General features: G+C 49.9%; 1 protein-coding gene across 1 annotated transcript in view; it reads left to right on the top strand.

Moving 5' to 3' along the window:
- SAP30BP (SAP30 binding protein) overlaps window positions 1–22,242 on the top strand; it is a 36,645-nt gene that overhangs the window by 8,327 nt on the left and 6,076 nt on the right. The window contains exons 4-5 of the mRNA XM_035026015.1: window positions 14,954–14,996; window positions 19,926–20,014. Coding sequence (XP_034881906.1) covers window positions 14,954–14,996; window positions 19,926–20,014 — 132 coding nt within the window. The remainder of the gene's footprint in view (window positions 1–14,953; window positions 14,997–19,925; window positions 20,015–22,242) is intronic.

Here is a 22,242-nt window from a genome sequence, read left to right as displayed (position 1 = left end):
GCTTCCCACGGAGCAGGGAGCCCAATGTGGAGCTTGATCCCAGGGCCTTGGGATCATGACTTGAGCCAAAGGCAGGTGCCCAACCGACTGTGAACTTTTTGTATTCTGCTTTATTTAAGTCCATGGGTCGGCCTTGCACTCTGAATGGCTGTTTTACCCATCCATGATCTCCATCCTCGGGCGCTGGTGATTTGGGAAATGTTGGTCCTCCGAGCTATACGATATATATAGTACATATATTGATGTATTTTGTTCTCTGATATCCAAAAAATTATGTTTGTTAATGACATTACTAATCTCATCAGACAAGCCATTAAGTATTGGGAAGCTGTCTGTTCGCAGTGGGGAATATACATTTTCCAAGATGCTAGTTTTTACTCGAGATCTTGAATTTTATCATTACCAATAAATTCTGTTAGAGTTTTCCTTGATGTGACAGGCTTCATTTTTTTTTAGAAAATGTCTGCCAGTTACCCAAATTTGACTAACAGTAGTTTGTCAGTCATTCTTTCAAGTAAAAATGATGTTCCATGGAGAAATCAACTAGATTAGCTAGTAACTCCCTCACCTAAGTGCTTTTCTTTGAGGTAACCATTGGACCTCGGGGTGCAGAGGTGTTGATGCGACCTCTCATGGCATCAAACAAAATGCAAACAAATTAATAAATAAATTTGTACTCAAGGGTCGAGACTCAATAAGATTAATCATTTTGACTGCGTCACCAAGGATATTCTCAAGTGAAATTGGCTTTTTTTGTAATTGAGAGTATGCCTACTGCTAAATCTCAGTGTAGCTGCTTCAATTTGTTCTAAAGGGCCAGCTTGACCCGCCATTGCTCCTACCAACATCAGCACGGTGAGAAAGGCAAGGGATGTCTTAGTATTAGGGAAATAGTTTTGATCACGTAGACCCCCCCGGGGTCCACAGATCAACTTGGAGAACCACTGTTCTTCAGAAACAAGAATCTTGGGTCAGTAATACTAAATAGTTGTTTGGGAACTGTTTGCATTGCTCTGGAATTGTCCAGTAGGCTGTCAGCCATACGGGGCCTTGAGCTGAGAGGGGAGAGTATCCAGAGTAAGACAAGACAGCCCCGGTTGGGGGAGGGGGTGCGGCAGTTACCTTAACCTCAGGGTTTGTCACCTGGAAAACAGGCATCATAATAAAACCTGCCTCATTTATTTTATGTGGATTAACTGAATAAACGCGAACCGATAATTAGCTTAATAGTGTCTGGCACATGGGTCGCCACCACCAGTACCTCCCATGCTTGCTTCCCAGGCTGCTCACCCTGTCGTTGGGCCTGTTTGGGAATATCGAATTCCACATTTTGAAACTGGAGTGCATTCAGAGGAGAGCAGTCATAACGGTGAATGGACTAGAGGGGCCTAGAAACCACGTCACATGAGAGGTTAAGGAGCTGAGAGAGGCTACTGGGGAAGTGCCTGCAGTTACGTCTGCTGTTTGAAGGTCCCGTAGGGGAGGGGAGGTGAGGGCCACATGCAGACCTTGAAGCAACACACAGAATTACGGGAGACACGTTTGCTTCACAAGGTAGTGAGCTCCCTGTTTCTGGACCTTTTTCAGACAAGTTTTAAGAAGGCCTTTGCCAAGAATGTCCTAAAGAAATGTGTGGATTGGGGTTGGACTGACCCCCCACCCCAAGTGGTCTCCTGGGAGGGGGCTTGGGCATTATGGATAAGCAAAGTTGAATGTTCTCTCACTTCACTTACTATCTGCTGACTTTAGAAAGTACAAGTGTAGAGTATAAAGACTGGGAATTGCCCTAATTTTTATCACTCTGATGTTTGGGGTTACCTCTGAGCGCAAAGTCCCATATTTGGGGGTTTGAGTAAGAAACGATAACTCCAGACCCACCTCTGGAGGGAGCTTTTGGTTCTGATCCATCAGCCTGGGGAGGTGGGATCGAGCTCTGGGTTGCTGAGTTTGCCCCTAACTAGAGCAGAGGAGGTGGCTGAGCATTCCAAGGGAAGCAGAATGCTTCTGTACTTCTGTTCCATCCTGTCTTTTTCTCCAACTTCCAGTTTTCTGGTCTTACCTCCTCTGTAAGCACTCTGACTCCGATCTGATCACTCAACAGAAGGTGGCACTGCTGTCCTAGAAAAAGTCAGACCGGAAGTGGCAGGCCTCTGTTCAGCTCTTTACAGCAGGGACAGGGGTGCCAGATGGCTTAAGTGTTTCCTCCATCTGTTTGCCCTTGGCATATGGGCTTTCTTTTCCCACTGTCCTTTGTGCGTGGTCTACCACGGCTACCCTGGAACGTTTTCCCTTGTTTATTTTTTTCCCCACTCCCACAGTTCCTGTGGATGAAGGTATTTCCACTGGCTTACTGTCTCTTGACACACCCTTCCTTTGAAAACAAACACGGGCATTGATGACCTGGCACGGAAAAGCTGGGGCGGCCCGTTGCCAGCTAGCTGGGAGGGCTGGCTTCGCTCTGCAGGGTGGGATTGCCGACCTCCCTGCGGTGTTGCAGTCCGGCTTTGACCCAGGGAAAGAATCCTCTTGGCCCGAAGAGCAAACATCTGTCAAAACAAAATAGTGTCTCTGGGTCAAGGAGGTGGCATCGGGTGGGGGAAAATATGGTTCTGGCATTTTTTTTTTAAAGGTGTGTATAATTCTGATTAAAATTAAAACTTTTTAAAAAAAATTTATTTATTTGAGAGAGAGAACACAAGAGGAGGGGAGAGGCAGAAGGAGAGGGAGAAGCAGACTCCCTGCCGAGCAGGGAGCCCAATGCAGGGCTCGATACCAGGACTCTGGGATCAGGACCTGAGCTGAAGGCAGACAGACACATAACTGACTGAGCCACCCAGACACCCCAAAATAAAACATTTCTAAGATTATTTGACCCCAAGGGGCGCCTGGCTGGCTCAGTTGGTTGAGCCTCTGCCTTTGGCTCAGGTCATGATCTCTGGGTCCTGGGATCGAGCCCCACGTCAGGCTCTCTGCTCGGCAGGAAGTCTGCTTCTCCCTCTCCCTCTGCCTGCCGCTCTGCCTGCTTGTGCATGCACTCTCTCTTTCTCTGTCAAATAAATAAAATCTTAAAAAAAAAAAAAAAAATTCTTTGACCCCAAAAATAGTGCAGAAATGTGAGTTCATACCTTCGAGCCAGGTTAGTGGACTTGGAGTCAGAAGACCTAGGTTGAGCACTGGCTTGGCTTCCCTCCAGCTGTGGGACCACAGGCACATAGCTTCAGCTGCCCTCAGCTCATGTGATGTGATGCGTGCAGGCGTGCGTTCAACAGTCTAAAAGGCAGCTGTTGGCGGGCTTTTTAACAAAACTGGGTCTGCTCAGATGCCCTCATCCTGTAGGTCAGAAGTTGCCACATTTTCTCAGTTCATGGCATCCTTGGTGTTTCAGGAATTTTTCACACAACTCACAGGCCAAAAGAAATACCAAACAATTAGCTCCAAACAATATTCCTACCCTCACAATTTGGTAGCCGCGTGGAAAGATAATACATGAATTTGTGTGGTATCTGATAGATGTTGATTAATGCTGTGTTTCCCTTGAAATTTTTTATTTTTTTGAGAGAGAGAGCGTGAGCGGGGGGTACGGGCAGAGGGATAGAGAGAATCCCAAGCAGGGTCCACACCTAGTGTGGAGCCGCCCGACATGGGGCTCGATCTCACCACCCTGAGATCATGACCAGAGCCAAAATCAAGAGCTGGACGCTCAACCCACTGAGCCACCCAGGCGCCCCTCCCTTGAAATTTTTAAACGTCATGTGTACCTTTGTGAGTTTGCTGCAGCACCCTGGGGTGCCTTGATGGCAGTTTGGGAATTGCAGTGGTAGATTGTCTCTGAGTTCCAGAGCCATGAGACTTGGTCCTCACCCTCCCTGGAGTCCTGGCTCAGCCGAATAAGCGGGTCTCACCTTCTGCTACTGTACCTCACACACTTGAATTCTCTTAAGAAGGTCAAGTGTCTCAGTCGCCATGTGTTATTAATAGGCTTGAAGTCTAGAGGAAGGATCTGCAATGGATAGAGCTGACTCAGTAATCCCCCGCTTCCTCTCCTCTCCAGCCTCTCCCCTGACCCAGCATTTTTTTTTTTAAGATTTTATTTATCTGTCAGAGAGAGAGAGAGAGAGAGAATACAAGCAAGGGGAGCCACAGGCAGAGGGAGAAGCAGGCCCCCCACCAAGCAAGGAGCCCGATGCTCTGGGATCATGACCTGAGCTGAAGGCAGATGCTTAACCAACTGAGCCACCCAGGTGTCTCCCTACCCAGCATTCTTATTGATCTTCTCAAGTTTCAGAATCAAATATCTGGAGACTGGAAACTGCCCGTGGAGCTTGTTTCCAAGGAATTTGTTACTGATTACTGATTTTAGGAAGAACTTCCAGGAGCCTATCAGCAATTGCAGGTGGGCAGCATTTCCCATTGAAATCCTTGATTCTCGGGGCGCCTGGGTGGCTCAGTCATTAAGCGTCTGCCTTCAGCTCAGGTCATGATCCCAGGGACCTGGGATCGAGCCCCGCATCAGGCTCCCTGCTCGGCGGGAACCCTGCTTCTCCCTCTCCTACTCCCCCTGCTTGTGTTCCCTCTCTGGCTGTCCTTTCTATCAAATAAATAAATAAAATCTTTAAAAAAAAAAGAAAAGAAAAAGAAATATTTAAAAAAAAAGAAAAGAAACCCTTGATTCTCTTTATCGACCATCTAAGGAAAGAGGCTCCAGAACACGTTCCAGCTTCTGCAGGATTGCTGCAGAGCAAATGTTTTCCTCTTTGGGCTTTGAGTGTGCTCTACCTCCAGGACTCTGAAATCAGATAGGGAGATGCTAAGGCTTTCCATAAGCAAGTGGCATAGGGTTCAGTTCATCATGAAGGATACTTAAGAGGGACAGGTTGTGGGGCACCTGGGTGGTGCAGTTGGTTAAGCATGCGACTCCTGGTTTTGGCTCAGGTAGTGATCTCAGGGTCGTGAGATGGAGCCCCACATCGGGCTCCATGCTCAGCACCGAGTCTTCTTGAGATTCTGTCTCCCTCTGCCCCTCCCTTCCCATGCTCGTTTTCTCTCTCCCCTCTCTCTCTCTCAAATAAATCTTTTTTTTTTTTTAAGATTTTATTTATTTATTTTGAGAGAGAGAGAATGAGAGAGAACACATGAGAGGGGATAGGGTCAGAGGGCAAAGCAGACTCCCTGCCGAGCAGGGAGCCCGATGCGGGACTCCATCCAGGGACTCCAGGATCATGACCTGAGCCGAAGGCAGTTGCCCAACCAACTGAGCCACCCAGGCGCCCTCAAATAAATCTTTAAAAGGGGGGGGCAGGTTGTATGGTGTGGTATAGGAACCATGAGTCCTTTTCCAGCCTTCACAGGTGGGTCATTGTGGGCCTTCGCTTGGTGAACTTCAGGAGAACCCATGCTTGTGGAATGTTCTACTGAGAATTACTTCTCAGGATGGTACAACAAAGGTTATCTATTAAAGCCTAAACTTGGACTTTTTCTTAGGGGTCTTTGACCCCCGAAAGGGTTATATGGTCCTGTTTTTCTGCTGGTTATCGTATCAGGGTTTTGTTTTTATTTTATTGTCAAATTATTATAATAGCAGGAATTGAATATTTTGTAAAAGACAAAAAGTCATCTAATTCCACAATCCATTTTCATTCTTCTTTTATGTGTGCCCATATAATAGCATACATATTTTGCATCCAGTTTTGTTTCCATCTGAATAGAAAATGTTTTCGGGCGCCTGGGTGGCTCAGTTGGTTAAGCGACTGCCTTCAGCTCAGGTCATGATCCCAGGGTCCTGGGATCGAGTCCCGCATCGGGTTCCCTGCTCCGTGGGAAGCCTGCTTCTCCCTCTCCCACTCCCCCTGCTTGTGTTCCCTCTCTCGCTGTGTCTCTCTCTGTCAAATAAATAAATGGAATCTTTAAAAAAAAAAAGAAAATGTTTTCAGTGTTGTCACAGTCTGAATAATTATAATAGCAGGACACAAGTGAAAAATTAGAAGCTAAACACTTAAGAATTAAGAATTGTATGGGACGTGAGTTACATCTCAGTGAAACTGCTCTAAGAAGAAAATTTTTTTTTTGTCATTTTCTAAAAACCCTCAAAGGGGAAAAAAAGAAAAGGTTGAGATCCAGCTTTTATTCTAGGGGCGAGACCAGTCATTAGCACACTTTTTCACATCAGTTCCCATAGCTCTTCTCGTATGAGCTAGCTAGAATACAAACCAGAGTTCGTATGCTCTAGTAGCAAAAAATTAATTTATGTTTATAACTGTTATCAAATAAAATGCCATGGAAGCAGTTTCTTTCCGGTTAGACTCTCTAGTACTCTTTACATGGGTCAGAAGAAATAACTCACTCTTTAAAACTTGAGTTCTCCTCACAGTCCCCATGATTGTTCACCCAGTAAGGGAGGAGGGCTTAGTAGCAGTCAGGATTTGGTAGCATTCCTTCCATAAGCGCCCAGGAAGTCTCTAGGCTAAGGACAGAGTGGCAGCACCCACTGGTTATATGACTAACTCTTCAGAACCAGCCATTCCATTCAGGTCAACTCAGACATAACTCACTGGAGCACCAGGGACCCTTGAGCTGTTTCCCCTACTCGTTATAGTTAAAAGGTAATACTTCTGGCTGTCTTCCCCTTAAGTTGAGAGCTTAACACCTCCTTTGCTCTGTGACCTACGGAGTCGTTCCTGGAGAAGTATTTTTCCTCCTTGGTCTTTGATGTTGGCTTCCCCAGTGGTTGAACCAAAGGCTTCATAGAAACCGTTATTATCTGCCGCCTCATAGTCTAGAGGGAGGACATCAGAAGTTGAGAAGCGGTATTGCTAGGCTTTGGGTCAGACAAACTCGGGACTGGGTCCCAGCATTGCCACTTCATGGACGAGAAGCCACTTCGTTGGACTTTGCCTCAGTTTAATCATCTGTAAGATGGGAATAATAATGCCTGCCTCATGGAGTTGTTGGGAGATTTGGATGATATATGTTAGCTTTTAGTGAGGTCTGTTGTTCAGGGCCTGGGAGGGAGAATATGTACTTGGTCCCTCCATCTTGGTTTTATTACCCTGCCTTCCCCCATGTTGTGCCTCCTGTACCTCATGACCCTTTGAGTGCTGATAAGAAAAAATACAGCATGACTCACCTAGGACCAGAGACGGAAATGGCCCTTGACCATTGCTGGATTGGGGGAGTCATCCACTCAGAACTTCTTGCTGGAAGTTGTAATGTGGCCTTTGAACTGTTGAGAATGCCCAAGCCTACTTACTTAACGTTTCATGTTTCCTTGCTCTCACCACGATGGCCAAATGGCCATTCATCTTTAACAAGGCTAGGGTTGCCCTTGAAGAAGTGGGAGTCATGGAATTTCCATGCTGGGGAGAACCCACCCACCCCAGGTTGGAGACTGTGGTTCTAAGTGGTGACCTGATCCGAGCAGCAGACGGGACAGAGATTGGGAGAGGGGGAGGGTGCAGGCTGTGGCTCTTTTGTAGAGGGAAGTAGCTCTTTTGTTGTCCAGATTGAAAGAATTCCAAGCTAGATCCTTTGTCTAGCCACCTTCCAAAGAAGGTCTGGCTACATCTTAAGCTGAACACTTCTGGTAGAAATGCAATTGCTGGAAGTGGTGATCTCTTGCAGAGGAGAACGACCATTATTCTCCCTCGCACCTCCCCTCTGGGCTCCACTGAACTGCCAGCAGACTGCACTCGCTCCAAGTCAACTGAAGCTCAGACTCCCAGAAGCCCCACCCCGTTCCTTTGTGGGTCTGTAGCCAGAAGAGCCCCTACATGCCCAGTCGGCCCGCCTTCAGCCCTACAAGCCCCAACATACTTCTTCCCTTCGGGCCCAGATGCCACAGATTACTAACCAAGGTGTGGCTGGGTGCCTCCTTCCCTAGTCAGGATTTATCTTTTTGAAATTCTGTGATTCAGAAAGCAAGCTGCCTGTCCTTTGGGGGAGGGATCCAGCACTTCCCACCCTCCTTCTGTGTTCTAATCCTTGTCCCTTGAAATGCTGCTGTGCAATTTCTGGGTTCGATAAGATTTTGCTCGTTTGCGTTCCTAACTTTGGAGTTAGGTAAATTTTTCCTAAACAGTGCTTTAAAGGTACTGGTTTTGCTTTTGGCCCTGTAGATTGTGAATTCCTCTTCCTGCCACTTTGTAGATGGCGACCAGTTTGCCTTTCCAGTCTTCTGGCTTTCTGGTATCTGTTACTTTTGTCCTACAGGTTAATCTTAACACCTCAGTTTGGTGTCTGACCTCTCAGGTGGGATAATGCTATTTTAATTCGGTGACCCTGTTGCCGTATGTGTCAGAAAGACTTCACTTTTCTGTCCTCAGCCTTACAGAGCTGTTTCCTTTGTCCTGTGTGGCTCCAGGCCCTTCCACCCTGTCCCCAAATAACAACTTGAAGTGTAGAGACACTGTTTTTATGGAAAACCTTTAAGAAAAAAGTGCAACCTGACCCACCACCGAAAGCTTAATTCAAATTCTTGATGTGAGGTGACCTCTTTACCCAAGCCCAGAGACCCTAGGTATAAGAGGGAGGAGTGGAATGACCCTCCCTGAACATCTTCTACAACTTTCTAGAAACTCAGAGTCTTCAGATGTCTTGAATCAAAGTGAATGTCTTGAATTAAATGTGAGGTTACACTTGGAATAGTCAGATCACAAAGTCTCCCCTTTGGAAATGGCTCCTGGCCAGAGCCTTGCATTTACATTGAAGTCTGGATGGTTCCACATGACAGAGCATCAGCACCACTCTGAGCAATGTCAGCTTTGTTGAGCTAAATTTTTCAGATAGGGAAAAGAAACTGTTTTCCTCTTTTCTTCAGTCTACGAGGCCAGTTCTAGAGCTGGCTTAATTTGGCTTAGCGGATGCCTGTTTAACCCTTTCCTGTAGAAACCTCTGCTTGGGGAACTAAGCCTTCCCGTCAGTAAGCTGGGACTGAAGGTGAGTCCGTTGGATCCAAAGTTGACCCCACCAACTTCCGCCCATTTTTCTGATAAGTTGAGTGTTTCCATCCCCAGACAGGCAGTGTGCCGTGGCAGTGACCCAATTCCGGCGAACAGGATACAACTGAAGGAAATGTGCTGGGGACGGGCTTTCTGCAAGGCACCCCTGCGTGTGTGGGTAGCACAGGGCACAGACGCGGGGCATCTGTGCCTTGGAGGGCTGTGCGTGTGCAGCATGGGGTTCGGTGACTTCTCCCGAGCCTCGGGATTTCTGGTAGTCCTCAATATGCCCCATCCTTGTCCATCAAACCACATAAATTTTTTTCTGGAGCTTGGAGGTTGTTTTGACAGAAGTTCCAGAATTACTGCTTTCTTGACAACCCAAAGTGACTCACACATGCATCTCATCTTGATGCTTTCAAGGGGGCTTCCTAGGCACGCTAGTCACTTCTGAAGCTGCAACATTGTCTGCCCACACTTCGTGGTGCTGTTGTGAGAATTAAGTCTTTCACTGAAGTGCTTAGCATAACACCTACAATTATTCCCTGAGATTGAGTTGCGTTCATATTCTGTCCCCAGTGTTTGGCCCGCTACCTGGTACACAATAAACACTCAGTAAATGATTTGTGAAATAAGTAAATGGATTGAGTGTACAATAATTCTGTCTTTTTGTTTTAGGGATTAGGAGCAACAAGCTAGATTTAAAGGGTTTTTTTAATTCAGTATTGCCCCCGCCGCCTTCTTCCTTCTTCATCAGCCTTTTATCGCCAATTCTGGCCCCTTTCTTAGTTCCTCTCTGCTGCCTCCCTGTCTGACATTGAGTTGCACGTTGAAGCTAACTGTGGGTTTAAACGCGTCTAGAGTTGGGGGGGGGGGCGGAGTGGAGCACTGCAGCTGAAGGCAGCTGTGGAACCTAAACCCGGCTGAGGAATGGACCACTGGCCCGTTACAAAGGAGAGTGTCTCTACATGTGTGTGCGTGTGTGTGTGTGTTTCATCAGTGTTGAGCAGTGTTTGAGCACCTGTTGTGGGCAGGGCATGAACCTGCAAGTGCTAGGAACACAGTGGTAACTGAGACAGTGAGGGCCCAGAACAGAGCAAACGTCCTCATCAGCTGGGTGGGGGTGGGCCAGAAGACGACTTCCTTGAGCTGAGGACTGAGGTCTCAAAGAGGCTTACTTTCAGCAAGAGTGGGGAGGATGTGTTCTCCGGAGAGGGAGCAAGTTCTCTCCGGGCCCTGGTGCGGCTCTGTGCTGAGAGAAGGGGGCTGACATGACCTGCAAGGAGTCCCCAGGGCCTCGGGCCACAGTGAGCAATCATTTCTAAGTGAGCTATCACCAGGACTTAATAACTACTCGGCCAGTCCCAGGTCTGAGAGAATCGAAGATTTGGAAGGCATTGTTTTACCAGTCTGCCTCCCCAGCTGCCACCTACTTTTAAGAAGCAGGATTACGTCAGTCATCTAACAGAAAACGTACAGTGTGTAGCATTTTTCCCCCAGCAGCGGGGAGAGGCTGCCCTCTGCCCTCTGTTCAGAGTACTTTCTCTGTGCCTAATGCTCCCTAAAGCTGGGGCAAAGAAGCAGCGTTTGTAGATTTGGCAGAATCCAGCTGCTGGAGGCTATATTGCCCTGTCTCTAGTCGGACGCTGAACCTTTGAGCGTGCTTTGTGGGGTTGGCTCCGGGAAGGATCGATGAAGTATTGTTGGCTCTAAATAAACCTCCATTCTCTTGACCAGGATCTGGTACTTCTCTGTTGAGCAAATCCTCCCAGCTCAAATCTCCCAGCAGCTTATCCCACGTCATGGAGCCATATTGTTTCTACTTCCTTACTCTGCTCCAGTCATAGTTTCTGAGTGGCTGGACTTTTTTGTATTCTCTGCAGGGGGAACCACATTCCAGGTTCTGCAGTCCCTGAGAACGAGGTCCCTGTTGTGGCTGCTGCATTCTTACGGGTCTCGGACACAGCTGATTAAGGAACCAGAATTGGGCACGTTCAGATCACTGTTCATCAGGGCCACCCCCTGGTCTGCCTCTGCCACTTCGTGCCCTGGTGCCCTGGTCGCTGAGGCTTCAGGCTCAGGGGGAGCCTGGGGAGGTTAGAGGAGTGCCGACAGCCAGGAGGGGAGGCCTTGCTTCAGTTTGTGTCTTTGGCCAGCTCAGCACTCCCTCTCCTGCCTTTCCCGTGTTCTCACTTGGCTTCTTCAGAAGCTGTGCATTTGTTTTGTTTTTCTTTGTGTCTTAAGTAGACTTGAACTAGACAGCTGAAAGTGGTTTACCTGGTCTTTCCTTCTCGGAGCTGCTAAGTGAGATGCTTTGTTTTCACCTTCCTAGTGAACTGTGGGGGGGAAGCCCTCGGCCTGCTGCATCTGAGGGCCATGCATCCAGTCTGTCCCAGTCTCTGGGCTGTGGGTTCCGTGCCTCCCGGCTGACTCAGACACCTGTCTGGTACATAGATCTCCTGGCTGAGTTCATGACATTGACCAACTGAGAGTATCCCCCTGGAGGCCAAGGGGATGGATTCATACACGTCAAGACAGGGACCCCCTGCGCATTTCAAAACACCACCTTGGGAGAAGAAAAGGAACAGTGGTTTCTTTTTGCTTTTTACTTGTATCCTCCTAACTGCTGCCTTCTGGCCTCCTTAAGGGCACAAAGAGAACCTATGGAGGGTTTATAACCATTGTGTTGAACGCCTGGGAGTTTAATCATATGAATCTTCGTCTCTCTCCTTAGCTGTGTCATATTAAATACTTACCTGATGTTTTTTATGGCTGCCTTCCAAAATAACTATCATGGATGCTTGGTTCATTTTGTACTGAATTCCTGGTATCTGAGGCATGACTGGTAGGAGGGTGTCTCTCTAGGTCTTCTTCTTGAGTGTGGACCACCTCCGCCCCCAGGACTGTCTTCCCCTGAGGCTGCTTTTATTGAATGAAATTTACCTTACTGGACAGTTGAGGGTAAATGGTCCCAAAAAGCATCTTTGGGGTATTTGACAGCCATCCTCTGTGATCTCAGCAGACCCCCCAGCTCTCCTTCCTTGCTAATGGTTCTTCAGCATTGTTTGAAGTTCTGGGCTCATCCCCCTTTGAAGAACACTGGTGTTTGGCTCTAGGCCCTTCTGTGTGGGGTATAACTGAGCGTCCTTGTGCTCAGGGCAGGATGTAGGGTTAAACTGCTTTTGGACCCAAAAGAACCTGGCTTGTTGGCCTTCTTTGGGGACATCCTGGCCAGGAGCTCAGCAGGCTCACAGCCCAGCTTATTCACATCAGAGGACAGAAGAATTACATTCTAAAACCTAACAAGATGTGGCCACCAGGAGCACAGATTCCCATTGTTTCATTGTTGGGGCCTGGGCGTCCCATGGGTGGCTGTGACACGGAGGAGAGATCTGAACAACCACAGATTCCATAGTCTTTCCAGGAGAACTTTGAGCAAAACTATATGGCTCCCAGTCCATGGTGGCTCATTTATATTTTCAGTTTATAGAATTCTATTAAGGCAAAGGAATCTTCTTGCACTTTGAGTTGGGTCCATGGTTCATAGGTTAGCACTTTGCTTGTTGGGATCATGGAGCTGAAGTCCTCTGCAGGGGAGGGGATGTTCCTGGGGATGTCGGGTTTGGGTTTGAGTAGGAGTCCATGGTTCCGTGGGGCTCCAGGTACACCCTGGACACACCACACCCATGTATGTGCATGTGTGCGTGCACACATTGCTATAAGAATAAAAAAGCAAAGAGTAGACCAGTTGGCAAATTGAAAACAACTATCAATTTTATCACTTTTTGTGTTTGTGCAGAAAGATTAATTTGAAAGAATGAGTAACCAAGCCAAAAAAGGAAAGACTGAAAGAAGGGGGAACACCTTCCTGTTGGTGATTTTGCCCCAACATTGCCTTTCTTCCTGAGATGTGACTAAACATCCTCAACTAAGCCAGGCAAGGACCTTGTGAAATTCAGGAATCCCCGCCCCTCCCACCCCGACCCCTCCCATCGCTGGGGCACAGGCTGCTGGAGGCCCCCAGGTGGCTCACAGCCCTTAGCCCTGCCCAGGGAGCCCTCAGGTGAACAAGTATTTTCCCTTTAGAAGAGACACTGTGTTTGGTGACTAACTTCCTGTGCCTCTGGAGTAGTAGACCCAGTGGAATTCCACATGGCTGTCTTGCCTTCTTCCTCGGGCCAGCTGAGGGGCTGGTGCCCTGCAGTGCTTTGGGAAAGAGCCCCCAGGGGGCCTTTGAATGGTTAACGGTCAGTCCTTGGAATACCCGCCAACTGGTCGGGGGAGGGGAGATAGGATGTACCCAACTGATGTTTTCCCACAGTTAGCACCCAGAAAGCTGTCCCCTAGAGAGAAAATTTAAGGACCTTTTACAGGCCCAGGTTTTGTTGCTGCCACGCTCTTTAACACTGGTTCCTCAGGAGTCCCTGCTACAAAGAGATTGTTGTGGAGCCTCTGGAGACGGGCACTCTCTATAGAGCAGCTGAGTGATGACCAACCTGAATTTGGTATGGCAGTCCTCCAGGCACGCCTCCCAACCCCTCTGTTCCCTAGCACAGGCCTGCCTCCTCTTTGCCCACCTGATTGGCAGGGGGCGGGTGCCTGGGGGAGACAGGTTGCTAAGCAGCCTGGCCTGGACGTTAGGCCCGTTCAGGTCAAATGAATAGCTGCAGTGTTCAGAAGGGTGAGGGGTTTGGGCCTGTCCCAGAGTCAGGAGGGACTTTTTGGGGAAGGGGGTTAAGAACTACCACTTTGCTCTTGGCAGGGAGCCATAGCATGGGCGGATTTTGGTGGCCTCCTGGCACCTTCCTTTCTGAAGCGTCACTTGGTGTAACATTTCTTCAGTAAGTGGAGTATGCAGAACTCTGCAGCTGTGGCCGTGTGCCCATTTTGTTCAGAGTTGTTACTGTCTTGTCTCCTCCCTCTGTCCCTCCACCAAAGGGAAAAGAAAGGAGATCCAGTAGCTACCTGTGAGCCCAGCTTCTGCCACTTTGATCCTTAGCACGTGGTGGCACTTGAGAGCCCTGATCGGAATGTGTGTGAGGGGCCGGGTTCCCCCCGAGATGGGGAAGACAGGTGTGTTGTTGCCAGTGGACATTTGGGACAATGCAAGCAAGGGAAGGCCTTCCCACCTCCACCCCCCCACCCCCCCTCACCTCCTGTGCCCAGGCTTGCGACGGGGGCTGGGACCATAGCCTTCTCCAGGTGGATGTGGTTTGGATTTGAATGAAGCACTTTGAGCAGTGAAATACACAGCGAGTCCAGAAAACCGTCTGATAAGAAACCTTTGCTCTTAGGTTTCTGCACTCGGCCAGCCCTGAAGGACCTGCAGAAGTAGGTGTTGTAGGGCGGAAGTTTGCGCTAAGGATCAGAGAAAGCTTTTTCTTTGGAGAGAGATAAAGCCAATGTAAAGAGTCGAGAGGTGAGCCCAGGAGAGCCAGGAGAGAAGCCGCCAGTGTGCCAGGGCCTTTCTGGGGCCTGGGTCAGTCACTTATTAAAGGCCCAGTACATGCCCGCTCCAGGGTTCCATGAGCTACCGCCTGATGATAAAGTCTCCCTTTTCTGATTAAACTGAAAGTGAGAACAATCTCTTGGGAGCAGATAGTCTTTTGTGCTTTAGTCTTCGGATTCTCATGTTAGAAAGTTGCCATCTCTTGCTTCCTTAGTACCAGGTAGGGGTGGCTGACCAGGCCCCAGGGGAGACAGTGGGCAGAGTCCATGTGTCCAGGGGACGGATGGCTGGCGTTTGCTCTCCTTGGCATTGGTGGATATTGGTCCCTGCTGGAGGCTGTGGAGGAGAGACTGAAGCAGGCATGTGGAGCATCTTGGCTGCTCTGATGATAGAGGGGGCTTAGGAGGTTCAGGGGTCCCAGAAGGCCCCCAAAGCACCGACTCGCTCTTAGATTCCTTGTGTCGCTTGCACCTTTTCTCCTCCCTTAAAATCCTGAGTGGTTTCAGTGAAGAGAGGAACTGCAGGTCAGGAGTCCCGGGCTTACTTCCTTGTATTTGTTTCTCTTTTGCAGGATAACCCAGAAGTAGAAAAGCGAGATCCTCAGGAATTAGTTGGTAAGTACCCCAGGGGGAGTCTCAGGGTCAGATGTCTGAGGCTTGCCCAGAGTGAACTGGCTTCCCGCCATGCCCGGGCCTGCCACTGCATGGGGCTTCTCTCTGCTTCAGCCAAGGCCACTGGTCTCCTGAGAGCCTTCTCTTCATGTGCTCTCTCGGGGCCTTTGGCATTTCCTAAGATGTCTGAGTAAGACACCCAGGGAACAATTCTTCTTTGAAAGTCATATTCATGGTGCATTTCATTGGGCTTTGGTCGGTTGCCAATGTTGTCAGGATAGATTTAGGGCCTCCTTCAGCTGGGAGCTCGTTCCCCTTGTGCCCTAGGCCTGTCCTCTGTCCTTGTACGCCCCCGCCCCACTTTGCTGGCATATTCGGGTACTCACTGAGCAAATGTGGCCTCTGCTGGCACTTCGCTCTGTACCCAGGAGGGAACATGCCTCATAGCCCCAGAGTCTAGGACCTTATGTGACTTGGGAGGGCAGGGCAGTTATGTTTCTGAAAAATGGCACACATGTCATCCCAGTCCTGTGCTAACCCCAGCCTCCTAATCCTTTTTAGAAAGTCCGTTCCAGCAGTCCCTTTTTAGAAAGTCCGCAGGGACCAAAATAACTCTGTCATTTTGATTGTGGACTTTGTAACAGCTCTTCCAAAGCCTGTCCTAACCTCACGGACAGGGTGACCCTCCCTCTCTGTGATGACTGTGACCATCTTTCCCTGCCTGCTCTGTTAACCTTCACAAAGCAAGGGTCCTGCTTATCCAGGGCTGCTACGAATGCGGCCTACAGAAGCTACTCCTGCGTGTCCAGATGGAGGCTTTGTGGCTTGCAGCCCCTTGGACCTGTCCTGTTTTTGGACAGGATCCTTTCATGGGGTATGGGAGGTGGGGACCCGTTCTGGTTTTCCTAACTAAAAGAACTAAAAATTGTTCCATTACATTTGTTTTTTGAGGAAGGCTTGGGTAGGAACATACCACAATGACCAGCCCAGACCCTCAGCGGGATTCTGCCTTTATCCCTGAGTGTGGGTCTTTCAAATCCTATAAAAAACCAGAATTTTCCTAGACCTTAGTGTTCACTCCTTAGAAAATAGCCCTCAGGGGACGCGCCCGTTGGCTTTGCAGACAGAGGAAGCCAAGCACGGCCTCCTGCAAGTGGGTAATCCACAGGGGCAGGTATGGATCAGAGCCTTGGTCTCCCGTTCCCTCCACGCCTCACCAGTCCCTGCTGTATACTCCCAAGAAACTGGGGTGGGGTTGTGGGGTCCAAAAACAGCCTGCCCGGGAGCCTGATGCTCTGCTCGAGGCTGCGGTGTCCGGCAAGCAGTGTGGTGGGGGGTGGGGGGGCCACATCAGCCATCTCCACCCGGACTTCTTCTTCCCCTAGCTTCCACCTGTTCTCTCCTTGCCACTTTGTGCCATCTTATGAGCTTTGGCAGATACACATAGTCAGTGTTAACCCCCATCACAATCACAGTCTAAAACACTGCTGTCACTCCAGGGGTACCGGCCGGCTCGGTTGATGGAGCATGCGACTCTTGATCTCGGGGTCACGAGTTCAAGCCCCACATTGGGCCTAGAGCTAACTTAAAAATGAATAAATGTTTAAAAAAAAAAAAACTTTTCCATCACTCCAAAATATTCCCTGTACCCCTCTCCTTGCAGACTGTTTCCTCCCTTGGCCTCGGGCAAGCAGTGATCTACTTTCTTCCCTATAGTTTTGCCTTTTTTAGAATTTCTTAAAGAGCAGGATTTCTCAGCTTTGGCACTCTTGACATTTGGGGCTGGAGAATTCCTTGTCATGGGGGCCTGGCCTGTGTTTGACACCATGTTGTAGGTAGCATCCTCAGTCTTCGGGATGCCCCTAGTGCTCCCCTCCCCCACCAGATGTGACAGGGAAAAATGTTTCTAGACATTGCCAGACATCCCCTTGGGGGCTGGGGGAGGTAATTGCCCCCCGTTGAGAACCATAGATAGAAATGAAATGACCATCTTGTTTTTTGTCTGGCTTCTTTCACTTACCATGTTTGAGATCCTTCCTTGTTCCTGGACATATCCATAGTTTCACTTGACTGCTAAGTATATTCTTTCACGGTCGGGTTACCCCCATAGTTTCTTTCTCCATTTACCCCAGTAGACCTTGAAGCCTCATAGCCTTGGTTCCTCCTACCATTTCTCACTGACGAGGTCGTAGTTCAGCTCTATCTGCACTCAGCTCCTTTCGTTAATACCTCTGGAGATAGGACTCTCGGGTTGTTCCCCCAATATGGGAAGGCTTTTCATATGTGTAGACAGCCCCAGGTTTAATGGAGCAAATGAAAGCAGAGAAGCTATCTCATAGGTCTCTCCAGCACTGTGGCCGCTTTGCAGAGCTGAGCGCGCATGCCCTCCAGATGGCCCACTGATGCCCCGTGGTCACACCTGGAACGGCGGCCTGGGGTGGTAATCCAGTTGGGTTCTCCGTGTCTCTGGTGAACTAGAGAGCACTCCACTGCTTCCTGCTCCCAGCCCTACAGTACCCCCCCAGGCACTCCTTACTCCCCACCATTACGTAAGCCCAACTGACGAGCTGCTCCTGCTCAGATTCATACCTGGCAGCTATGGATACCATGACTGTTTCCTGGCTTGGGTGTGCACAGGGGTGAATCACCGAGGTAGACTTCTCAGATCCTGAGTACGGCTGCCTTTCTAGAATGCCCCCAGCACACCCAGGAGCAGCCACGGTACCTGGAGCTGCCCCAAGTGCCTGGACACATTTCTCGATGGATTTCCTGGGAAAATGGTTTGAGGCTTTGTGGCTGCACAAGTGACCATATTTGTGGGTTTGATGTCTTCTTCTTCAAATCATGCTGGGACTTAGGAAGGAGAATCCCTGAAAGATTGCTCCTGGAAGCTGTGGAAAATTTTTTACCTAATTTTCTGACTGTCCCTTCACTTGCCAGTTACTTCATAGGAATTCTTTTGTTCCTAACCTGGGAGCTCAGGAGGGGCTCTCCCTCCCTGTCATACTATATACCACTTGAGACTTAGTGTGGTTAGGTTGCTATGGCAACGGTGTCACACCCTGTTTTTCCAAAAGGCTTTCCTGGCAAATGCCAAAGGGCATTCTTTGTCTCTCCGTCCTACACACACACACACACACACACACTCTCTCTCTCTCTCTCTGTCTCTCTGTCTCTCTCTCTCTCTCTCTGTCTCTCACTCCACCCCAGGGAAGAGCTGCACCCTCCTCGCTTTTGCCCAAAGCCTGCCCGGGCCCTCCTTGCTTTTGCCTTCCAGAAATAATGAGGACCAGCTCACCCCAGCCAATTCCACTTTCATCTGGCCTCTGCAGCCTGCTTGAGCCTCTCGCTGAGAACCCCAGCCCCTCCCAGGGCTGAAAAGAAGGGGGAAGCCAGGACGAGACTTGAACTCCAGCCAGATCTGGGTTCTGCCATTGCTTCAAGAGTTAGGAGACAGAAAGAAGGGACCGGGGAAAGAGGAACACGTAGTCCCCTGGTGGAAACCGCTCCTGGGCTGCACTGATGTCCTGGGTCCACAGCAGGATAGGTCACCCCATCCTGTCCTCTTTCCCTCACCCAAAATGGCTGGTCTAGTGTTGTCAGGACACATCCAGTGAGAACCCGCTGCCGACCATGGGAGTTGGCATGTGTAGTGTGCTGGGACTCTGCCCCAGCCTCGGGCTTTGCAGTGTGTGCAAGCGTGTTTTGCAGCAACTGAGACTGGCAAAGCCCACGGAGCCATCCCCTCAGCCCTGCTTAGCACTGAGTTCTTTATAGTAATAGTGAAACTCTGAGTGGAGATCCAAGTACCTTATCTGCTAAGAAAATATTAACCCAGCGCTGGGAGAGAAGAAGGCAAAGGCTGTGCTAGGCTATCAGCAGCCAGACCCGGCAGCTACTCAGGGCTAAAAAATAGTCTGCCCAGGGCCTGGCACCCAATAAGTACTTGCTGGGTGTTATTGGTGCTGGTTTGTTCATTCTTTCCCTTCTTCCTGCCCCACCCCACTCCGCCTGCTGTTTGCTCATTGTATGGTCCTTTTCATGAGAGAATGTTTTAAAGAGCACAGACAGAATCTTAAAACAAGCAGTGCATTGTCTGAGTGATCAAGAGCACACTCTGCAGGTCCAGGGTGGCCAGAGGCTATGGGGAAGAGAACAGAGAGCGAGCAGGCAACTTGGGTGGGCAGTGGCAGATCTCCGGGGGAATTATCCCTTGGGAGTTGAGGTTCTTCACATCAGGATCAGGCCTTTTGTTCCCAAGAATGAGGTGGACCAAAGGAGAGTTGATTAAAGGACTAAGTTAATAACCAACAGGTAACTTTTTAAAGCATCATTTATGCACAAGGCAGTTTTTAATGTTTTGAATCCTAGAGGAACTCTGAACTCTCTCTCCTCTATCTTGGGCAAGAGCTTCCAGAATTCTGGGAGGGTGTTATAGGAACATAGCCAGTGGGGAGCTGGAGCTGGTTCACATTGTCAGCCTTTGGTGCTCCCCTCTCTTCCTGTGCCTAGGTCCAGCAACAGGAGCATCAGCTGATACCCCAGAAACTGGCAGATGCTGCAGATCAAAGCTCCTCCTCCCTTCCTCCCCCAGCAGGTTGTTAGACATTCACCAGCGCACCCTGGACAGACCCTTTCCTGAAAAGTTCACTGCTGGGACATGGTAGCGTGCATTCTTGACACCTGTCCCCTCTGCCTGAACTTCTCTTCCCCCGAGTCGGCACATGGCTGACTCCTTCTGGTCATTCGATCTCAACTCAGATGACAGAGGGGCCACTCTGAACACTGTTGTACTGTTTCATAGCCTTTCTCTCTCCCTAAAAAGGTCTTATGTGCCTTTTCTTTTCCTAACCATGTTTAGCCCCATCCTACCCACCCACCCACCCACCTCCCCGACATACATCCACAGGAATTCACTCTGTTCTCTCACAGCCTCCTTTTCTGAAAGAGTCCGGAACATGTCACCCGATGAAATCAAGATCCCGCCCGAGCCCCCTGGCAGGTGTTCGAACCACTTACAAGTAAGTGCGGAGCTCGGCCACCACAGCCCATGTGGGGGAGAAGGGCTGCTCAGGTGTCCGGCTTGGTCTGACTTTAATAGCCTTCTGTAGGAGAGACAGCCAGGCGGGCAGGTGCCTGAACGTCCTGGTTACCTGTCTTAGCCTGCGTCAGGAGTTTGCTCTGAGCCCACTGCCCTCTGCCACATCCCCTGGTGCTGTTCCAGTGGGACCCCAGCTTGCCCTCAGTGGGGTCCTAAGCCTAGACGGAGAAAATACCGCCGTTTTCTGTGTGACCCAGCTGAACCAGTGGGGAACTTTGCTAAGAAACCAAGGGACCGTGAGAATGGAAAATAGATTATAGAAATGCAAAAACACAACCGTTGATGTGCCTAAGAGTCCTGTCCTCCTCTCCTGACAGAATCGCATACAGACCTGGCCTGAGGTTTTGAAATCCCAAGGAGTTGGAGCATTTAGTGCAGTTACTCCCTTGGGAGCAGGACCTCGGGGGGCAGCTGGGCCTTGCACCTCCTTTTCGGCACCTGCGATTGTTTCTCCTTGGCCCTCTGCGGGTTCCCCTGTGTGTGGAACCTCGTGACTGACACGAGGGCAGACACCCAGGGCTGCCCATCGTGGGCATCCGGTCCACCTGCTCTGCCTTTGATCCCATAGGTTCTGCTGGTGCCTCTGGCCACACACAGGCCCAGGGCACCATCCTAACGGATGGATGACTAAGGGGACCTGCGGCTGCGGAATGCAGCTGGCTGGGCAGGGCCAGAGTCGGGGCTGGGGGCACAGTGCAGATCCTCTTCCTTTCCCAGAAGTCTCCTCCCTTGGCTGAGTTGTCCATGAGCATAGCACCTCATCTCCCCACCAGGCAACAAGCCACAGCCTGTAGGGACAGTCCGGCAGTCTGCCAGACAGAGACAACCAGCTGGCTCAGCCTTCAAGTTCAGTGTATTTCTCATTTTTAGATTTTCCTAATGGTAGAAACCATGACCTTAAGTGAACACTTTAGTTGACCTGAAATGGGAGAACCCATCTGATGGCCCAGGAAACCCAGGAAAGTAATCTGTAAGATACAGGTTGGCCTCAATTTCCTGAGCCTTCTGTATGAGGCCTCCTGCTTTGCCCTTGAAGAGATAAACATTGAGGTTTGTCACTCTTGGTCGTCTCTTCCCTGGTAAATGTATTACAAACCTCTCTCTGCACTTCAGTGCTTCCTCTGGCCAGTCTCGGCAGAAAGATTCAGCCTTCTGACAAAGGGAGTGGATCACCTCTCCTGATGTACCCCAAGGGCGTCACACAGGACCTCCAGCCCTGCCCACCTCCTCTTGCAGGTGAAGAGTACCCCAAATATTTTCCTTCTGGAGAGTCTGTGCATTTAGCCACCACTAGTGGGGGAGGCTGCAGAGAGACCTTGCCCTGGGCCAGCCCCAGCGTTGCTGGGTAAGACTGCTCCTCCTCAGAGGTGAATCTGCCCTGACACTCGGGTTTCTGGGGCCTCTTCCTGCGCTGGGTGGTGCGGCTGCCAGCTGCTGCTGGCCTCCTCTCTGTGGGCCTTGAGACATCTGTGGGACTGGCCTGGATCTCTGCCAGGTGGTTCTCCTATTGCCCATTGAAAGCCAGAAGAGGGGTCTGGGGCAGGGGGGCGGTTAATGAGACGGGCTCTTGACCCCTGACAGTGCCTCTGTCGTGGGGACTGGCCATCTGTGAGCCTCCCTACAAAGGACACTTTGGGAAGTTTGTGAGGCCAAATCCAAAAAAACACTACTCCTTCCTTCCTCTGAAAGGACGTAACCTTCCCAGGTCTCCCACTGAGGACCTAACCCCGTGTTAAAATTCAAAACCAGGGGCGCCTGGGTGGTTCAGTCGTTAAGCGTCTGCCTTCAGCTCAGGTCCTGATCCCAGGGTCCTGGGATCGAGCCCCTCATCGGGCTCCCTGCTCAGCGGGAAGCCTGTTTCTCCCTCTCCCAATCCCCCTGCTTGTGTTCCCTCTCTTGCTGTGTCTCTCTCTGTCAAATAAATAAAATCTTTAAAAAATAAAAATAAAAAATTCAAAACCAGCATTGAGCCCCCCTGCCCATCCTCTTTGGATGAATCAGGAGCCGATTGACAAGGGGGGGTTCATCCATTCTCTTCTCCGTGGTTTCTCTGCCTTGACCTTTTACTGCTTCCTCTGTCAGCCATCTAGAGGGAGTCAGGAGAAAGCAAAATGAAAACAGACCGGTCTCGGTTTATCTTATCTGTGC

The sequence above is a fragment of the Mirounga leonina genome, unplaced genomic scaffold, assembly GCF_011800145.1.
Source record: "Mirounga leonina isolate KUSES-001 unplaced genomic scaffold, KU_Mleo_1.0 Mir_197, whole genome shotgun sequence".
NCBI lineage: Eukaryota > Metazoa > Chordata > Mammalia > Carnivora > Phocidae > Mirounga > Mirounga leonina.
Note: the sequence above shows the minus strand (reverse complement) of the source record. Positions and strands in the feature narration are given on the sequence as shown.